This window comes from Eptatretus burgeri, chromosome 2 (genome assembly GCF_056783735.1).
Source record: "Eptatretus burgeri isolate ZD-2024b chromosome 2, Ebu_testis_v1, whole genome shotgun sequence".
NCBI lineage: Eukaryota > Metazoa > Chordata > Myxini > Myxiniformes > Myxinidae > Eptatretus > Eptatretus burgeri.
In genome coordinates this window covers 14,296,473-14,317,307 of record NC_140962.1, presented here as the reverse complement: position 1 = coordinate 14,317,307, position 20,835 = coordinate 14,296,473, and the positions used below count along the sequence as shown (strand labels likewise).

General features: G+C 44.0%; 1 protein-coding gene across 3 annotated transcripts in view; it reads left to right on the top strand.

Moving 5' to 3' along the window:
- The window catches only part of LOC147031457 (echinoderm microtubule-associated protein-like 6), a 479,813-nt gene that overhangs the window by 107,186 nt on the left and 351,792 nt on the right, over positions 1-20,835 (top strand). For all 3 annotated transcript variants that reach the window (XM_085863494.1, XM_085863486.1, XM_085863479.1), the window contains exons 2-3: positions 12,009-12,168; positions 12,855-12,953. In XM_085863494.1, coding sequence (XP_085719620.1) covers positions 12,009-12,168; positions 12,855-12,953 — 259 coding nt within the window. The remainder of the gene's footprint in view (positions 1-12,008; positions 12,169-12,854; positions 12,954-20,835) is intronic.

The window sequence follows — 20,835 nt, the reverse complement described above, 5'->3', positions numbered from 1 at the left end:
CAATTCTATCTTTATCGCCACCATCAGACCGTGGTTATCAAAAAAAAAAGTCATGGAGGATGGTTGACACTTTTTCTGAAACTTGCAATGTTTTTTCCGACCACACTCTTCACTAATGATTATTTCCCTTCCGAAATGTTGCAGAAGTTGTTTCTTCATGTACTGAAAAGCTATATGGCTCCTCATTGCCGAGGTTATCTCTCATCCTGTGAATGTGATCACCCATGGTGGTCTGTTCATCGTAATTTTGACGGAGATCCTCCATAAGCTTTGTAAAGGCATCGGCTTGTGACTGGGCTTGTGGCCTCCCAGTCTTTTGTTTTTCGGATTGTGTACTAGCATCGATATTGTCTTGATCTTGCAAACATTTTGGAACCTGCTTTCTGAATCTAAAGTTTCCATTGCCCACCTTGTGGTAGAGTTTATCAGCGACCTAACGGTCATTTACAAAAGCAAGCCTTCCTTTCACAGTTTCAGACCACTTCAGTTTCAGTCCGACCGACCCACGCACATTTCAAGGAACTTATTTTGATCGTTTTTTGTTTGCACTGTAATTAATTAGAACTTTTTTCTTGCCTCTGTATTTGTCTGGCATCTCACAGAACAGACAGTTATCTATGTATGAAAATGATGGACCTATAGAATGTTGACTACAACCATTTGCTTCAGATTTGGACAGATCCAATGTTCGATTCTTTCGTTTGAAATGTTCAATTTCATTGCGATTAATGTATTTACGTCGACACTCCACATGGGCAATTCCGCAGTTAGAGGGACATGACCCTAAAATTTCAATTTTTTTTTTCCTTGATTTTTGTGTGTGATTTACGAAAGGACACATTGATTCAGGAAAAAATATTTTTCAGGGTATATTGATAGTTTTAGGTGGTGAATTCACCAATTTTGAACAAGAATTGTTCCAGATAAATTTTATCAGCAAAATCTCCATAATGGCAAAGAAGATATCTAGTCAAATTAAATGCCATTTTCTTACCAAAAATATTGAATTCATAGAGGCAGTGTAGTGCTTTCATGGATATATTAAGTAAAATCAACCTACATGTCTTCAAAATGCAAACATGTGTGCATTTCCCAACCCCTAGAAAGTCATGTAACGTTACTAACCGAAAAGTGAAATTATTTACCTCCAGAGTGTATAAAGTGTCTATGAATGATAATATTTCAATTTTTCCTGCTGTGTCCAATGACTAATTGAAATATATAAATAAGTATTACTTGTCATGATAGAAGTTAGAAATAACAGCAATCAAAATGTGTAACGTTACTAACCATGTAACGTTACATTTGCGTAACGTTACTAACCAGCCTTTGTGTATTGTAACGTTACTAACCATGAAATAAGTGAATAAGACTCGAATAGACAGGTCCTGGTCAAGACAAAAGTGACAGTAAGACAACAGAGGGCAGTATGAAGACAGTGGGGGGGGGGTAAATTTTGGATCAATTCAAAATCTCAATTCAAAAATCGCTACATTGCTGCAGCATTGGCATCACTAGAGAAGGCTCACAAGGTGCATATCGAGTGGAATTTTTTTGCCACTTCACATGGGAAGGGACCCGTTGATGAAATCGGTGGGTCAGCCAAGCGTTTTGTGTGGGACAAGGTGAGAACACGTAAACATACTGTAACTGATGCAAAGAATTTTGCAGAAGCTGCAAGTACCATGAAGAATGTGTCTGTTCGTGAGATTACTTCCAGTGAGATCGCAAAGAGGAATGAGAAGTTGAACCTTGATGTCATCTTCAGTGAAGCCAAGGCCATTACTGGCATAGCAAAGATGCACTTCTTCAAAGTGGTAAATGACGAGGTGGTAGCCTATGTCCTGAGCAGAGATAAGCACGATGAGGCAACCCAGAGCAGCAGTGAGACCATTGCAGCAGTGGGAGACTGGTTCATAGTTGAGTACGATGGAAAACAATTTCCAGGAGAAGTTCTTGCTGTACGAGATGGAGAGTTCCAGGTGTCAGTAATGGCACATGTCGGGAAGTACTGGAAATGGCCTTCAACTAGGGATGCTATTTTCTACATGAGACACCAGATGATTGCCCCGTTGGATGCACCAGAAGTAGTGAACAATCGAGGCCATTTCAAATTTTCTGTCCCAATTTGAAATTATTGTACGGTGGTTTGTCAGGTGTAATTACATTTCAGGTACAGCGAACAGACTTTTGTTTTCACGTCAATGCAGAGATACGTTCAAAGTGGTCTAAAGAAAAAAACATATCACATATCTCTAGACTTGAATAAACATGAATTCAAATACTATGATGTAAACTACTGTCACAATATCAAATGTTGCATTATGGCCATACACTGTACATACTACATACCGGTACATTAGTTTTTGCTCTTTGGTTTCTTTCCCCTATATGAAAGGTACTCTTGAATGAGGAACACATACAATATGTACTGTTTTGTTCAACTTGTGAATTCCAGTGAATCACGATGAACTGTGATCAGCATAGTTATGGATCTGTGGATATCACTTGACCCAGTCTTTAAAGTGGTACTCTTTTGTTGTTTGTAATTTATTGTAACTTTTTCTTGTCTTTTTTAACACATATGTAATTTGTACCATTGTACAAGTACAATGACACTATACTGCTTGAGTTTGGTGATTGAAATAAGAGTTTCATGTCTTATCTGATGTTTTTTTTAGCTTATTTCACATTCTCTTGAGGAAAAATGTAATGATTTGAGATTAAACATAATTCTGTGAGTCATTGTAATCACTGGACAAAGTGTAACGTTACTAACCGTAATGTTACTAACCATGATTTTTGTTCCTAATTTTCAAACAAAGCTAGAATGAGAAAGGATATTTAGGGTAGCTATTGCCCTTAAAGCTAGAAATGAAAAAATAGAGTTGATATGTTTCAAGCTATACCAATTTTAGCAAACTTTTCATTCAAAGATGCTCATCATTTTTTCATGTCCTTTTTTTGTAACGGTACTAACCGGCATTAAAAGCAGTTCTTTCTTCTCGAATGTTTCATGAAATGATTTCATTCTTTGCTCTGTTCTACGTCTAGACTAGGTTGATCTCTGGTGACATTAATGAGACTTTACATCCACAGATAGAGAAAGGACTCTTGTCTAAATAATGAGAATGTCCCTAAAATGTAACGTTACTAACTGCGGAATTGCCAACATCTATCTTCTGACCAAGTACAACAAATATATTTGTGTTGCGTTCTTTTGCTTTCAGAATACCATCACGTCCCATCTGTCCCAAAGTAACAGTTGATGTTTCATTTTCAAGACGTTGGTCACAGAATACGCACACTGCAATCCTCTTACTGAAAAAAAAGAAAACAATGTTCCATAAATTGTCTGAGCAAATCTGTCATGCAATCCCATGTTGGTATCGTCTTTTTGCCACCTAAAAATTAAGAATTTTACGAGTGTTAATGTTCTCCAATCGGAAGTCGGTGAAGTCGCCATTTTTCACATACATTCATGGTTCAGTGGATATACAGGTGATAAGGGACGGAAAAGGGTCAACCAGAGAAAGGGTTACCCCCTGGGACACATCAGGAATTCATTTCAGGAATAAAGAAGATGCTCCATCTGAAAAAAAAACAAAATAGGCCTATAGAAGACACAACATTAGGGGACTTTGCAGTGTCATTTCTAGACCTAATCTTATCTTATATACCTGACTTTCACTGAAGGGACGAGAACTGTGATGACCTTGATATTTGACCTCTTTCAATAAAGTACAGGTATTTACATTTCTGAAAAAGTAGGCCAAGTATTTGTGTGATTCAAGTTCAGAAAAAAATCAATTTAATGACAAATAAACACATTTTACTCCATCCCAACAGCATGTTTCATGAGGGGGACAGGGAGAAAAAGGGTTTTGGGGTAGGGTACCCCCAGTCGGGGATCTAAGCATGAACGCTAACCATCTAAAAACAGTTTTATGTGAAAGACAGGCCCAAAAAACATGGGTATAGAATAAAATGTAGGGTTTTAGCTCAAGTTATACCAAAGATATTGTTATGAATTTGGAATTCGATTGCACACGACATAGAGGTTCCTTTAGTCAGCTATGTTGATAAGTGCTTGTTGCCCAGATAGCTCACCTTCCATTGTTTAAATGTTTAGAAATCGATTAGTTGCACTGTTATTCAATTCAATAGTAAGGGAGCGCTCACGACACAATGGAGATGCCCTCCCCATCTTCTGCGAAGAGGAAGAAGAGCCCTCCCGTGATTCATGACGTCAACAACTCCCTCCCACCCGTGATTGAGCGGGGAATGGATCACGAGGGCATGAGTCACACCGGGAGCGGGGGAGGGGGCGGATAGGAATGAAAAAGGGATACTCTGCTTTGTTCGGGCTGGCTTTTCAGTAGAGCTTCGGCTTCTGCTTTGGCTTGGCTTGGGTTAGGGAGGAGGCTTTTTGGAGGCTTTTTGAAGGCTTTCTGCTTTGGCTTGGCTTTTAGTAAGCTTTTTGCTTCGGCCTGGCTTTTCAGCAGGCCTTCGGGTTCTGCTCGGCTCGGAGTTCTTGGTCCTCGCTTTGTTCATCGGGAGAGAGTTGAGTTGGTTGCTCGGCTCGAGCTGCTGGTGGTGGCTTCTTGCTCTTGGTTCGTGTTTTGAGAGGCTTTGTTCATCGGAAGAGAGTTGAGCTGGTTGCTCGGCTGGCTCTTCTTGGTTCGAGGAGGTCTTTGTTCTCCGTTTTGGTTCCCGGCTTGGTGCGACTCATCGGCCTCATCTTGGAGGTGGTTCCTCGGGGAAGCGGCGCATCGACGGGAAGGATTGGCGCTTCGTCTCACCAGCACGTGTTGAGAAGCGCGGGAGGATTCGCTGGAGCTTGGGAAGGATCGTGGCTCACGGCGATTGGGTCCAGCTCGCTCTCGCTGGAGCCCGGGTCCGAACAACTTGAAGACCACATGAGGTGGAGAGGTTCGAGATCGGTCCTGGGTTTCAGCTCATCTGTCCTCTGAGCTGGAGCTCGTTATTAAAGGCCTCAGCCACCATTTCTTGGGTGTGTGTGTGCGTACGTGTGTCTGTGGGCCCATCTAATAAGTAGGAAATTGTTGAGTGCTTTGTGTGCTGTAAATGTTTGCATTGCATTTCGTATAGTTGGTATAGTTCTGCTCTTACGTGCTTCCCTAGTGCCCCATTATTACACTGGTCAACAATTTTTTACTTTCTGAATGTTGTCTAGATTTCGACAAGTGAATTAGGGTATTCTGGCACTGCTGAATCAGGAAATGGCATCCGTTTCTCTCTATCAGGTCAGGTTTTTGTGCTAAGTTGATTTGAAAAAATCAGATCTTGTGACAAAATCAATTACATTTTTGTGGCATTATCAGCTGATTTTTGTCAACACATATCATCCTAAACATGTTTTTAAGAAAAAAAAATGTTTTGCCAACAACATTTATTGATTACATGATAGAAACATCGATTACTGTCATCTGAATGGTGGGCATTGATAAAGGTAAGTACAAGTAAATTGCATGTTGCGTCACCACTGTTCAAACTTCAGGGCTTGAACTTCCGTTTCTTCGAACTCCTGGAATGTTCAGTGGCAGGGAGGTCTCTCTTCAGATTCCAACAGTAGTCAGCCATCATGACTGCATCCCAGCGACCCTGATACCTGGTCTCCATCTCCTTCATGCCCTGATGGAATCTCTCCCCCTGCTCATCACTCATTGAACCCAGGTTCTCAGGAAACCGGTTCATATGTGAAAATAGGTAGTGCATCTTGATGCTCATGTTGCAGTCCAGGTTTCTGAAAGCAGTCAGCATGTTGTTGACAAGTTCTGCGTAGTTTCTGGCCTTATTGTTGCCAAGAAAGTTCTTCACTACCAAAACAAATGTCTTCCACGCTTCCAGTTCCACTTCGTTCATTGAGTTTTTGAACTCTGGATCTCTGATGAGCTGACGGATCTGAGAACCATCAAAGATGCCAGCTTTCAACTTCTCCTTGGTCAATCCTGGAAAAGCCTGGCACAAGTAAGTGAAGCAGTCACCATCTTTGTCCAGAGCCTTGGTGAACTGCTTGATTAAGCCGAGCTTGATGTGCAGTGGTGGGAAGAGTATTCTGTCTCTGTCCACCAGAGGGTCGTTGATGACGTTCCTTTCTTTGCATGGCACCAATTCCTCCCGCACAGGCCAGTCCTTCTTCGTGTAATGCTGAGCACGGTCCCTACTATCCCACATGCACAGAAAACATGGGTACTTGGTGAAGCCAGACTGTTGTCCCAACAAAAAGTTCACCATCTTCAGGTCAACACAAATAAACCACTTATGCTGATCATAACCAATTTTCTCCAGCACGTACTTCACCGCTTCATACTTCTCCTTCAGTGTAGTCGAGTGAGCAATGGGTACAGAGGCAAACTGGTTGCCGTTGTGTAGCAGAACACATTTCAGTGATCGCTTGCTGCTGTCAATGAACAGTCTCCAATCTTTGGGTTCGTACTGTGGCACTCCAAGCTTGAGCAGAAGCGCATGTCATAAATTGGCGCATGTAGGTATTGTACATTCTTCAGAGTTCGTTATTTCAAGAAATACAACTTTTTTGTATCACATTATTACAAAATCTGCCCCATTAACTTTAGTTTTGATCCACGAACTTTATGCTTTGCCTCACCAATTTTTGGAAGATTTTGAGGTTTTATGACTTCAAACTGATCCCTTTTCGACATAATCACCCAGAACTATCGTACCTGAATACTTCTTGTCATTAAAATAATTATTTCCAATCAAAACAATTATTTGACATGACATTTTACCCCCACCAACTTCTTCTAAAATGCTCCACACATGCGTACATGTGAACAAAAATGTAAAAAACGACATGTGGCCATATCTCAAAAACTTGACCTGATTGAACAAAACTAATGTGAGTTTTGGATTCAGCGCATCAGATTCGTCATAAATCAGCTTAAAAAATGCAGACAACAAATTTGTTGTTGACCAGTGTTATTAATAAATACCCCAATTGTTAAATGTTTTCAGCTCGTCACGTTGATTCTTTCATTGACTGAGCATTTCGTGTGTTGGTAGTTAGAAAGCCGTGGGTTAGCCGTAAAAGGGGGACATTTGGACTGACGGTTCTTGGCGATTAAGTCGCTCAGAATCGTGCACGGGACAGGCTCCTTTAAGCGGTTTGTTTCGTACGAGTTCCGTCGAGGGTGGAATACCCCGGTAGTTGGATCACATGGGTATTTAGGTAAATTGAAGATTGGCAATCGACCCTACCCCACGTGGTCTGCCCATTGGCGTATTTCGGTTCTTGTACAAGGACCCGTCGACTCGGACTTATCCGGGCGGCGATCTATATTCCGGGCGATCGGTCGGGCCGACTCGACTTGCGGCTCTGTCAGAGCGGTCGGTTCGCGCCGACCCCGGCACCGTAACAATATGATACTGTATATTCAATTGAATCAGAATGTTCGACTCCGAAAACTGTGGAGTCCTATATTCTGACCTTGAAAACCCATGTTGCACCAAATACATAAAATTACATTTTGGACATATTATGTAGATGACTCAAATGAACAACAAAAACCATGAATGATTACTATTGCAATTTGGCCTGGGTTGGGCCATTTTTTTTGTCTTCAATTGACTGGAATATTTGGCCTTATCTCTCAATGGTGAAGAATCACTTTCAAAAAATTATAGTGTCCTGATCCGTATCTGGATCTTCACCAAAATCTAATCAATTTGGCCTTGTTACACACTCAACCTATCCAGTAAATTTCATCCGAATCTGTCCATAACTTTTGAGAAATCCTGTTCACAGACAGACAAACAGACACAACCAGACAGAGGTGAAAACTTGACCTCCGTCCACCTTCGGTGGTGGAGGTAACAACAGATTTCTTGAAACGAGACATGTCAACACATGCACAGAGAATCCCAGCTGAAAGGCAGACGAAAACGATAGATAAATATAAATACATGCACTTAATACAGAATAATAGGGAATTAAGGCACCACAAGCACACTCTCACTCACTCACACTTGGGGGAAGAGTGGGGGGTTGGGGAGTGGGGGGGGCAGGCAAGGTCTCAAAATATATGGGTAGATGCAGGCTGCAATGCGGTCAGGTCTCCAGGGTGAGCAGCATGGGCAGTGCTGAAAGTTTGGGCCAGCCCCACACCTGAGGCACTGGCACCAAGGAGAGAGGGAGAGGGAGAGGGAGAGGGGGAGGGAGAAGTGAGGAGGAGTGAAACAGAGAGGAGAGTGAGCCCCTGGCTTACGGTTCCAACTCCAACTGGCTGCCCTCTTCTTCAACTCACCAACTGAACTCATGCTGGCTTCTGACAGGCTACCCCACGTGTAATCTAATCCAGTTGTGTCGTGCCAAATTTTGAGGAACTGGAGCTCTGCAAAAATGCTGGCCATGATGTCCTCGCCAGATCTATCCTCGCATCAAGTTTTAACATGATACTATTCTACTTGAGTCCCCAAAATGAATGATAAATGAAATGCACACATTTTACAAAGATAAACAAAAGTGTAACACTCGCACCCACTTAATCTCAATTCAGAATGCCGTTAAAACAAAAAAAGTCAGATCAGTTAATCTCGACTCTGAGACTAACCAACTCTTGAAATAAAGAAGTTAAAAAAAAAAATTAGTGCTATGTAGTAAGGGCTGACAGAATGGCCTACAGGTATGCACAGGTACACACACACCTACAACTTGTCTCGCCTGAGTTAGAATCCCGACCAAGCTATACATTCTTATCTTGGTGTTTCACAGGCAGGGAGATCCATCAATGTATGCCTTCCCTCAAATAGATGTTAAACTGGGCATCCTGTCTGTCGGTATTAGTTATTTCGTTGTTTTTCATATTAGTTGCTGTTTTTCTTGGCGTTGACGAAGGAAGATATAGCTTTGGGGCCGGATAAACATCCGAGAGCGTTGGAGGAGATGACAGCAGGCAACCATGATGTGAACATGTATAACGTCGTCCTTGTCTGCTCTGCCATCATGATTCCATGTCGTTGATGTATTAAAGGTCTCCACTTGCTCATACAACATGATAGCCATTCAGTTTATTTCACAAGAGCAGTCACATCACTGATCCACACAGACTTCAACTCGTTGGCGGCATCCAGAGTTTTCCATGCCTTCACGTCTTCCAGGGGTGTAAATACTTTTTGTAAACACAAGATAATTCACTAAATCTGGATATAAAATGGTTGTGCAGTAATTAGTTCATTTCCCTTCTCGGCCTTGCTGTATTTGGAAATTCATACAGGTTGGTATTGCCTATCACCTGTATTCTTATCATCTCACTCCATAATATAGACAGTCTTGGTCCACAATGTATTGACATATCCAATTAGCTTCAGGACAAACCTTAACTCCCATTATTTGGCCATGATTTTTTTTTTGGGTGCATTTTCCCACGCAGTTACGACGCGGTTTGGCAAATCCCATGCTTCAGAAACTCATACCTGGGCATGCAGCTAAGTGCCAGGAGGAAGGGAGGATTATTCTTTCATTTATCCTGTCCCTTGTTTGTGTTAAAGTCTTTGTGTAGGCACCTCAAACAGGAATTTAGGTTTCCTCACATTTCATGAATATCCCGCTTTGATTTATTTCCATTCTAAACATTTGATTTCTGTTTCTTAAACCCCTATTTATTAACTTTGCTTGTGTTCTCTATTTGTCATGGGTTTGAGTATAAACCCTCGTGCTTCCGTCTGCGACACGTCTTTGCCGACGCCCCTTCCCGCACACGCCATTAATCTCCAAGGATCACGTGTTCGCCTCCAAAGGAGGAAACCGTTTGGCGATCCGTCCAGGTCGGTCTTCACCCCACCGGACATGACAATGATAATAATATCCCCCTCTCCCCAGGGTTTTTTTTCCTCCTTGGATGAATGCCGTGTTTATTGGTATAATGAGCTTATTGTGGTGTTTCTTGTGGCAAACCTACCAGAAGTAAAAATATTATAATCCACAAACACATATGATTACATTTTTAAACAGTTGCTACTGCTTTTTAACACTAAACTGAAGAGGAGGAAATCCCAGGTATGTTCAGTTACCAAGCAGCTCGCGAGCGCTTGCAAAGCCAGCCGTACCTTGTCAACGGTTTCAAATGGAGTGCTGACTTGAATGCTTCAGCCACTTGGCGAGCTCTCCAGAAGAAACTTGGGTACTGAACACCCCCCCCCCCCACACCTTCATGAGAGGATAATAATATGACCCTTCCTGCCACTCCCATGTACTCGTTTAATAAAGGCACGAACACAGGTGTCTCCAGGCATTTTAAAGCATTACAGTGAAAATGTGATAGGCTCTAGAGTCTCGAGGCCTGAGCTGAGTTTGAGGGTTTCGACTGCGGGGTTGTGATTGAGTGGTGTTCGTTTGTCTAGTTCACTTGTTCTTTGGCACTCTGGGCATCTCTGAGCGGAGGTTGGTGTGACCCCCCTGAAGAGTTCCAGTTCCAGAGTGGGTAAACAGGGTGGTAGCTCCAGTTTGAGTTGCATACCTCAAGGGAAGCCCATGTTATAATCTTTCAAAATGTTACGTGCTGTTTGAAAGTGAATGGTGGTATTGCTATCCTGTTTGACCATGCTGTTTTAACATACCCCATTTCATTCAATGCTGTACTAATGCCAGCAAATGGGACCATCCCCCCTCGCTCCCCCTCAAGTTCCCCGACCAACTGCAAATCGAACCCCCCCCTTTCCCTTCAAGTCCCACTTCCAAACGCATGTCCAGAACACCACTTCTCCTTCCCACTTACCCCCTTCCCCATCCTCCTCCTTGCACCCCTCCTCCCAGAGTGTACAGCGATGTTTTCTGAAGTATCGTTCTCCCCTCCCCCTTCCTCGCTCTCCCCTACCTCCGAGCTCCCCCTCTCCCTCCCTTCCCCCTCCTCACTCTCCTTCCCCCCACCTCCTCACTCTCCTTCCCCCCACCTCCTCACTCTCCTTCCCCCCACCTCCTCACTCTACCCCCTCCCATCTCCTCGCTCCCCACCCCCACCCCTCCCTCCTCACTCCCCTCCCACTTCTCTCTCTCTTACTTTTGTATCTCCCTCCTCTTTCAATCCCCCCTGCCCCCCTTCGTATTCTCATCAGCGAAGCTATGGGTCGTATTTGTTAGTGAATAATAAAACACGTAGGCCTCGTGCATGTACTGCGACACAATGCAACAGGAGACCACATAAAACAACGCACATATTTTATGCAGGAATTATATATTTCTTGCAAACACAGAACTGGACAACTAAGAATATTGGAAATTGATGGGAAAGCAAAAAGAAACAATGGAACCTGCAAGGGCAATCAAATGAGTGGGGTCATCAGTCCCTGTATTTTGCAAGGAAATTGATATAAATGCGACACATTTTTCAGTTAATTCATTTACCTGTTTCAATGCAACATGCAGAGGAGTACTATAAATATTGTATGCAGTAAAACATTTTGTAGGAAATGGCATAGCTTGAGTGTAAACAAGCAGGTTGTGATCCCTTCAAAACACACACACACACACACACACACACACACACACACACACACACACACACACACACACACACACACACACACACACACACACACACACACACACACACACACACACACACACACACACACACACACACACACACACACACACACACACACCTCTCTCTAAATGAACCACTCACCCCTCCCCGCACCTCCCTTATAAGATCCTGGATATTCCAATGTGTTTTTTGTGAGAGTGAAAAATGATGTAGTACAGAGTGGAGTTGTTCGAAATGTGCTGCAGAAAAGGATGGGGTAATGATGTTTCGAGGTGGTTAATGTTAAGTGGAAAATTATTTGGCCGAGGACATTGCCATAAACGACATGTCTTGGACCCATGACCTTCAGGATGTCAGTGCAGTGTCTTTATCACTCGGCCAACAAGTACTATATTGAAATTGATCATTGTATGTCTGACACACTTTATCTTATTGGAACCTTTGCAAAAAAAATCCCTTTTTTTGATGCCTTGCCTTCCTCAGCCTGGCACTGCACCCAGACCGCATCCTTGTGGCCACTGGTCAGGTAGGTCGTGAACCAGTCGTGTGCGTGTGGGATTCGTACAGTCTCCAAACGACATCGATTATGAAAGATGGACATACCCACGGTGTTGCCTGCCTTGCCTTTGATATCACAGGAGAAGTAAGTTCGATTGTTATTCAAATTGTACACTCCTCAATGACTAAATGAGAAGTTGTTGAAGTACCATTGTCTTTGATTAACCCATCCCCCATGCATCAAGAGATGGGGTTGTGTGTGCGTGTGTGCGTCCGTGCGTCCGTGGCATGTTTTTTTTCCCCCCCATTTGAGCTTTTGCCATCAAATTTTCAACAAAGCTGCATTATGAGAATATGTGGAAGACGAATTCATAATCTGGTCAAAAAGTCAAGTCAACGTCACATAAAATTGTCAATTTTCATCCGTATGACCTGAATTTTAAAGAATTTGCATTTTGGGTCACTGAATTGGTTCAATAATGAAAAGCTAGAAGCCAATTCTTTTTTATATCAAAAGCTCAAGATCGCATAAATCGTCAATCTTTATCCCATTAACTTGAAATTTGAGCAGGGTTTACATATATTGGGTCACTGAAGCCTCTCGCTTTTGAGGTCAAAAGGTCAAGGTCGCCTAAAATCGTCAATTTTTTGGATTTGTTTTTATTTTTATTTTTGCTGTTTTTGTCATGTTTGGTGTACAGAGGAAGAAGTAGTCTGAATACAAAGCGGCCGCAGACGGGCTTTGCATTTTCAGATGCTTTCGAGTGTGTTATGGTTTTGTCCGATATTTGGAGTGAATCAATTTACAGATCTAAGTTTATTTTTTCACAGCTCCTGGTGTCTGTGGGCTTGGACGCGAGGAACTCTCTCTGCGTCTGGGACTGGAAACGTGGCCGGCTTCTGGCCACTGCACCAGGTCACACAGATAGGGTGAGTTGAGGGATTGAAATCTGTTGCATGTTTTGAAGACTTGAATCTCAAGCAAAAGGAGATTTATTCATCCATATTGCATATACGTGTGGCCCGTGATTTAGTTACAAATTAATTATGTTTGTTGCATCATTGTTGGGGTAGAGTTATGTCGCCGACAGAGTTACTCTTTTTATGAGGACAGCAATTTGGAACATATCTCTGGCACACACAGTGGCCAACCCTTATCAAAAGATGGCAGGTGAACGGACTGGCAGAGTGGAGGAAATGGGCAGAAATACACTGAGACACACTCAAGTATGAGAATGCAGCTTGCCGGGGAGGAAAAGGAAGGTGCAGTTTTCGTTTAATTTCAAGGTGTTATATTCTCCTCCAGCTCTCCACATGCCAATGCTAACAGATGGAAGATCAGGCTAAATGTCCCTTCCGAAGGAGAGTCTGCAGTGACACAATACTCTGCCTGCAAAGCACCAGGATGGTAATTCATGGTCAGGCCAGATATTAAACTCGGAAAAAGAGAAGACGTGTAATACACCATGAAAAAGAATTGGTTGCCTTAATAAACTGACTAAAACTTCAGAATCGGTTTTGCCATGGTTGAGAAGTTTATCAAATTAAGTCTGAGGTAAATTAACACAACAGAAGTTTATAAACAGTTTGACAAATGTATAATTTCTTGCCATTAAACCCAATTACATCCTGCATAGTGTTCACCTTAATAATGTGTTTACCTTGGGGGTTCTCTGAAAAATGAGGCTTGAAGTGCTGAGCTGGAAACGAGACGGCTCAAAATTTGTCCGGTTAACACAGGTGTTATTTATTGCCAAGAGCACTATATGAGATAACATAGTTGCCATATTTGGTGTTCTGATCTCTGCACATCTTACAATAATTCACCGTCTGTCCGTCTGTCTGTTCCCAAGTACTGCAAAAACGGCTGAACCGATCGCAACCATTTTTTGGGTGTGTGATCCTGGGACCCCTTGGAGTAAAATAGGCATAAATATAATAACATGACCCCCTTGATGGCTCCCGTCGGGAGCGGGTGCTTCTAGTACATACAAGTTCATGATTCAGAGATCGAAAGTTCAAGTTCCAAACACTGTTGTTTCTGCCATCATCTGATGTTGCTCTTGCAATCTATATACTGTATAATGGAGCAAAGCACAAATGGCTATATATGTTATCCCAGCATTGTGTGTGTGCGCGTGTGCGTGTGTGTGTGCGTGCACGCGTATGAATATGTATATATATATATATATATATATATATATATATATATATATATATATGTGTGTGTGTGTGTATAGATATATATGTGTATATATATATATATATATATATATATGTGTGTGTGTATAGATAGATATATATATATATATATATATATATATATATATATATATGTGTGTATACATACATGTGTGTGTATATATATATATATATATATATATATATATATATATATATATATATATATATATATATATATATATATATATATATATATATATATGTACATATTGTTACAGCTGTGGAAATTCGCATTACACCATAAAGGGCCCTCAGGTGAGATATCTTCATAGGTACATGTGTAGTTAGCCCAAACCCGTTGTATCGAGAGAATTTATGTGATTCATCCGGGCTGCGACGCTTTGAGTTAGCCATTTTTTCTTTTCTGTCGTTATTTTGAACCAACCACGTCTCAACCGCCATCACACAACAACCACCTTAACCACCACGCCAGCCATCGTCACCGACAACAACCACAACGCCAACCCTCACAACAGAAGACCCTCCACCACCTTCGCCTTTACCTTCACGAATTCATCCCACATCATCGCTTCCACGGCCATTCCCGCACCACCTGTGAACACTGAACGTCGGGCTGTCTCGGGCCCGTTCGGCGATTGGTGCCGAACGCACCGAGCTGCGAGCGCGAATGGCTGCCTTTCCGAGGGGAAAATTCGGATCAGAACCGCTTCGCGCCCACTTCTCCTCCGTCCAATTGGCGAGCGCGGGGCGGCTTGGCCCCGCCTCCAAGCGTGTGTATGTGAAGTCCGTATATGCAAATTTTAAGATCAGGAGAGGTTCACACCCATTTTTTGCCCGACCAATGGCTGACCGGGGGGGGGGGGGCGGCGTGGCCCCGCCTCCAATCGCGCTCTGATCCTAAAATTTGCATATTTTCTGCTCCTGGCGCCTATAAAAAGGCGAGCGCAAGGCGAATTGAGGAGAGTTGGGTTTTGAAGTTGCTTGGAGAGTGTCGCCAAAGAGTTGGGTTTTGGAGTTGCTTGGAGAGTGTCGTCAAAGAGTTGGGTTTTGGAGTTGCTTGGAGAGTGTCGTCGAGAGGTTGCTCTTGGGGGACAAGGAGCGTTGCGTTGGTGGAGTTGAGTGTGCGCAGTGGAACTGCAAGCAAGGGAGCTCGGGTCCGAGGCAGGAAGGACGGCGGTCGGCGACGAGGTTGCGGTGTGGGGGATCGCTCGTCTCGTCGCGGGACCCAAGCCAGCCAGCCACTCCCTCCCCCAGGGCATCAACAATTCCCCCTTTCCCCCGTGCTGAGATAGTGCAAAAAGGGGCCCCGTTCCCACCCCACCCCAAACGTGCCAAGGAGCACGGAGTCGGGGCACAGCGGCGCGGCCACATTTGCGGTTTGCCTTCCCAATGCGTCACGAGGACGTGGGTAAGACCTCCCCGGTCTCTTGGACTTGGCCGCTCCTCTAGGTCCCGCGCACATTTGGCCTATGGGCCTGTCTGCCTCCTTGTCTGTGAGGGTGGCTTCTTTCCTTTGCTTTTGTGTAAATGTGTGTTGGCGCTGTCTGTGAAGTAAAACTGTATGTGTTGCCGTGTGTGTGCGTAGTCGATTTTAGCTCTTACATTTGCTTTTTGTGCATTTTGATTCTGTATGGCTGTATATACGTGCTTTCCGTGTGCTGGGAAATAAAATTCTTGCTTGTTGAACTTTGCCCGTTTCACTTTGTCTTTTCTATATTGACCCTCCATATTGCTTCACGTAAAGGGTTCGTAGTGGGTGCAATATCCCGATAATTAATCTGAACCGTCCAGGTCGACGATAACACCGCTCGGTTATCCCGATAGTACGGAACGGGCCACCCAAGCGGCTCGTGTCCGGAGTCAACCTGCGGCGAGGTATGATCGCCCGGTTTACCATCCGCGTGGGTACTTCGGTAGGTCGAGTTTGGCGAACAACCCTATCCTACGCGGGTGGCCGATTGGCACGATTATGGTGAGGTCGAAAGGCCCACCCGTGACGTGACTAGCATCTTCTTCGCATTTGCCCAGGTACCACTCGCAAAATTCAGCTCTCCGGTCAGGATCGTCTTCATTAAGAGCGTGGATAAATTTTGGAATGTAACTTTTCCAATTAATTCGCTTCAAAATGCGATGGGCGCTTGATTTTTGGATTCCTGTCTCACGAGCTATTTGTCGTACAGATTTCCGTGGGGATCGGTGGAGGGTTTCCAGCAATTGATTTTCCTTTGCGGGGGTGGTTGCTGACCGTGGTCTTCCTGAACGCTCCTTATGGACGTCATGCACAGTTCCATCTGTTTAAAACTTATCTCGGATGCGAGCAATGGTGCGTCGCGTTGGTGGATCTTTCTGCAAATATCTTCTAAATTGTCTTTGCACTTCCATGATGTTTTCGTGCTTCCAGTAGCACTTTGATAAAATTTCTTTCTTCAAAACCTAGTCATACTTCTGCCATTATTATGGCCAATTTGATCTGAAAATAAATGAAAAATTCAATGAGTTATGAGGAGTCAAAATGTGAGTACATTTTTTGGGACACCCTGTATGTATATTGTTACGGCTTTGGAAATTCGCAAACCACCATTCAGGGCCCGTAGGTGAGATATCTCTAAGTACATGTGTAGTTAGCCCAAACCCGTTGTATAGAGGGAATTTATGTGATTCATTTGGGCTGCGATCCTTTGAGTGAGGCGTTTTTCAGTTCCATCTTTATTTTGAACCAACCACGTCTCAACCGCCATCACACAACAACCACCTTAACCACCACGCCAGCCATCGTCACCAACTACAACCACGCTCCAACCCTCAGACAACAACAACAACGCCAACAGCCACGACCTTTACCTTCACAACTCAATCCTGCAAACATCGCATCACCGCCATTCCCAACGGCACCATAACCATCAACCACCACCGAAAACCCTCCACCACCTTCACCTCTCTCCTTCTACGGCCATTCCCGCACCACCTGTGAACACTGAGCGTCGGGCTGTCTCGGGCCTGTTCGGCGATTGGTGCCGAGCGCACCGAGCCGCGAGCGCAAATAGCGGCCTTTCCGAGGGAAAATTCGGATCAAGAACGCGACACGCCCACTTTTCCTTTGTCCAATTAGCAAGCGCGGGGCGGCTTGGCCCCGCCTCCAGACGCGTCTGTGTGAAATCGATATATGCAAATTCTAGGATCAGGGGAGGTTCACGCCTCCATTTCCTCCGACCAATGGGCGAGCGTGGCTCCACCCCCAAGGTTATCCTGATCCGAGTATTTGCATATTAGCTGCTCCTGCCAGCCTATAAGAAGGAGAGCGCAAGGCAGAGTGAGTCAGTTTTGGTTGCAGAGTGGAAGAGAGCCGCGGGAAGAGAGTCTCATCGAGAGAGTTGGGTTGTGGAGTCGGCTGAGAAGAGTTGTGGGAAGAGGAAAAGGAGCTCAGGTCCGAGGCGGGAAGGACGGCGGTCGGCGACGAGGTCGCGGTGTGGGATCGCTCGTCGCGGGACCCAAGCCAGTCTGCCATCTCCCTCCCCCAGGGCATCAACAATTCCCCTTTCCCCCACGCTGAGATAGTGCAAAAAGGGGGCCCGTTCCCACCCCACTCCAAACGTCGTGCCAACGAAACCCGCCAAGGAGCACGGAGTCGGTGCACAGCCATGCGGCCCCATCTGCGGCTCACCCGCCAACGCGTCACGAGGGCGCGGGTAGGACCCACCCGGTCTCGCGGACCTGGCCGCTCCTCCAGGTCACGCGCACAATTGGCCTTCAGGCCTGTCTGCTCCCTTGTCTGAGGGTGGCTTCTTTCCTTTGCTTTTGTGTAAATGTGTGTTGGCGCCGTCTGTAAAGTAAAGCTGTATAAGTGTTGCCGTGTGTGCGCGTAGTCGGTAGTAACTCTGCATCGTTTTTGCTTTTGTTTTGGTTGCTATATGTGCATTTTGACTGTATGGCTGTATATATGTGCTTTCCGTGTGACGGGAATTAAATGTGCTTTGTGTGAACTGTTTTCCTGTTTCACTTCGTCTTTTCTTTGTTGACCCTCCATCCTGCTTCACGTAAAGGGTTCGTAGTGGGCTTAATACGCCCGGTAATTAATCTGAACCGCCGAGGTCGACGATAACACCGCTCGGTTATCCCGATAGTACGGAACGGGCTGCCCAAGCGGCTCGTGTCCGGAGTCGACCTGCGGCGAGGTACGTTCGCCCGGTTTACCATCCGCGTGGGTACTTAGGTAGGTCGAGTTTGGCGAACAACCCTATCCTACGCGGGTGGCCGATTGGCACGATTGTGGTGAGGTCGAAAGGCCCACCCGTGACTGGCTCCGGGCGATAGTTCCCGGAGGGTCACGACTGAATTGTCCGTCCGGTGGGCGACTCGGTCGCGATTCGAGTGACGTGGCCATCCGCACGCCGGCGGGCGCGAATTCGCAAGAATATATATATATATATATATATATATATATATATATATATATATATATATATATATATATATATATATATATATATATATATTTTATTTTTTTTTTTTTATATATATTTTTTTATACATATTTTTATTTATATATTTTTTTATATATATATTTTTTTATATATATATATATATTTTTTATATATATATATTTTTTATATATATATATATATTTTTATATATATATATTTTTATATATATATATATATATATATATATATATATATATATTTATATATGCCTGCTGTTGGCACAGTGGTTAGGGCAGCGGCTTGGAATCCAAAAGGTCCTGAGTTCAAGCCCCGTTAGGCCACTGAATTAATACACCAGGGGGTTGACTCAGCTTGTCATCCTTCCGAGGTCGGCGAAATGAGTACCAGTATACTGGGCGGGTGTATACCCCGGTTAAAATAGGTGTACCATATCCCTGTGTCATAAGATGCGACCAGGGTTGCGTCAGGAAGGGCATCCGGCGTAAAACATGTGCGAAATCACTATGCAGATCATACGGATGATCCGCTGTGGCTACCCCTAACGGGAGCAGCCGAAAGAAGAAGATGTGTATATATATATATGTATATATATTTATTTATATATTGTTACGGCTGTGGAAATTCTCAGAGCACCATGTAGGTCCTGAGATCAGTTATGCCAATAAGTCTGTTCAGATAGATTTCCCCACCGTTGTCTAATGGGATTTATTCGTGTGATCAGGGCTGTGATCTTTGAGATAGTATTTTTCTTTTACTATCGTTATTTTGGACCAACCGCCATTACTACCACCACAAAGCACCAACAACCACGATCACCACCACCACCTTCTCGTCAACCACCAACATCCCCACAGACAACAAACAGCCACCTTCACAACAACCACCTTAACCACCACCGCCCAACCACACCACCCTCACGACCACCACAAACACCAGCATCACCTTCTCCAAAACAATCACAACCACCTTCTCCACAACCGCAATTCAATGACCACACCACAAACCTCTCCACATCGAATAACATCGACACCACGGATACTCATCAAGAAAGGAAACAAAGGCAGCGGGAGGAAAACCCGTTGCCCCTGCGGAGTGCGGGCAGAACCACAGCTCCGAAGAGAGAAGTTCCGATCACGCCTGGGACTTCCCCTCCCCCTTTCCCTGCTTTCCCGCGTGCCGGGGGGGGGGGGAGGGGCGGATTGAGCCAGGGTTCAAAGTTGATGTAAAGGAGGGGCCTCATTTTGGGTGGACAATGCCCCCGGCGACACCTCCTCTTGGGGGCAACAGCAACAAAATTTCTTGAATTCTTTCCCCGCGCGCTGCGAAGGGAGGGGCGAAGCACCGTGAAGATAAAAGGGCACACGGAACGAAATTTCGCTCTCGGTGTGGGTCGCACTCTGTGTGTCTCTCTCTCTCTCTCTCTCTCTCTCTCTCTCTCTCTCTCTCTCTCTCTCTCTCTCTCTCTCTCTCTCTCTCTCTCTCTCTCTCTCTCTCTCTCTCTCTTTTCTCTCTCTATCTCTCTCTATCTCTCTATATCTCTCTCTATCTCTCTCTATCTCTCTATATCTCTCTATATCTCTCTATATCTCTCTATATCTCTATATCTCTCTCTATATCTCTCTCTATATCTCTCTCTATATCTCTCTCTATATCTCTCTCTATATCTCTCTCTATATCTCTCTCTATATCTCTCTCTATATCTCTCTCTATATCTCTCTCTATATCATTCTCTATATCTCTCTCTATATAACTCTCTATATCACTCTCTATATCTCTCTCTATCTATCTCTCTATCTATCTCTCTATCTATCTCTCTATATCTCTCTCTATATCTCTCTCTATCTCTCTATCTCTCTCTCTCTCTATCTCTCTATCTATCTCTCTATCTATCTCTCTATCTCTCTATCTATCTCTCTATCTATCTCTCTATCTATCTCTATATCTATCTCTCTATATCTCTATCTCTCTCTCTATATCTCTCTCTATATCTCTCTCTATATCTCTCTCTATATCTCTCTCTATATCTCTCTCTATATCTCTCTCTATATCTCTCTCTATATCTCTCTCTATATCTCTCTCTATCTATCTCTCTATCTATCTCTCTATCTATCTCTCTATCTATCTCTCTATCTATCTCTCTCTCTCTCTCTCTCTCTCTCTCTATC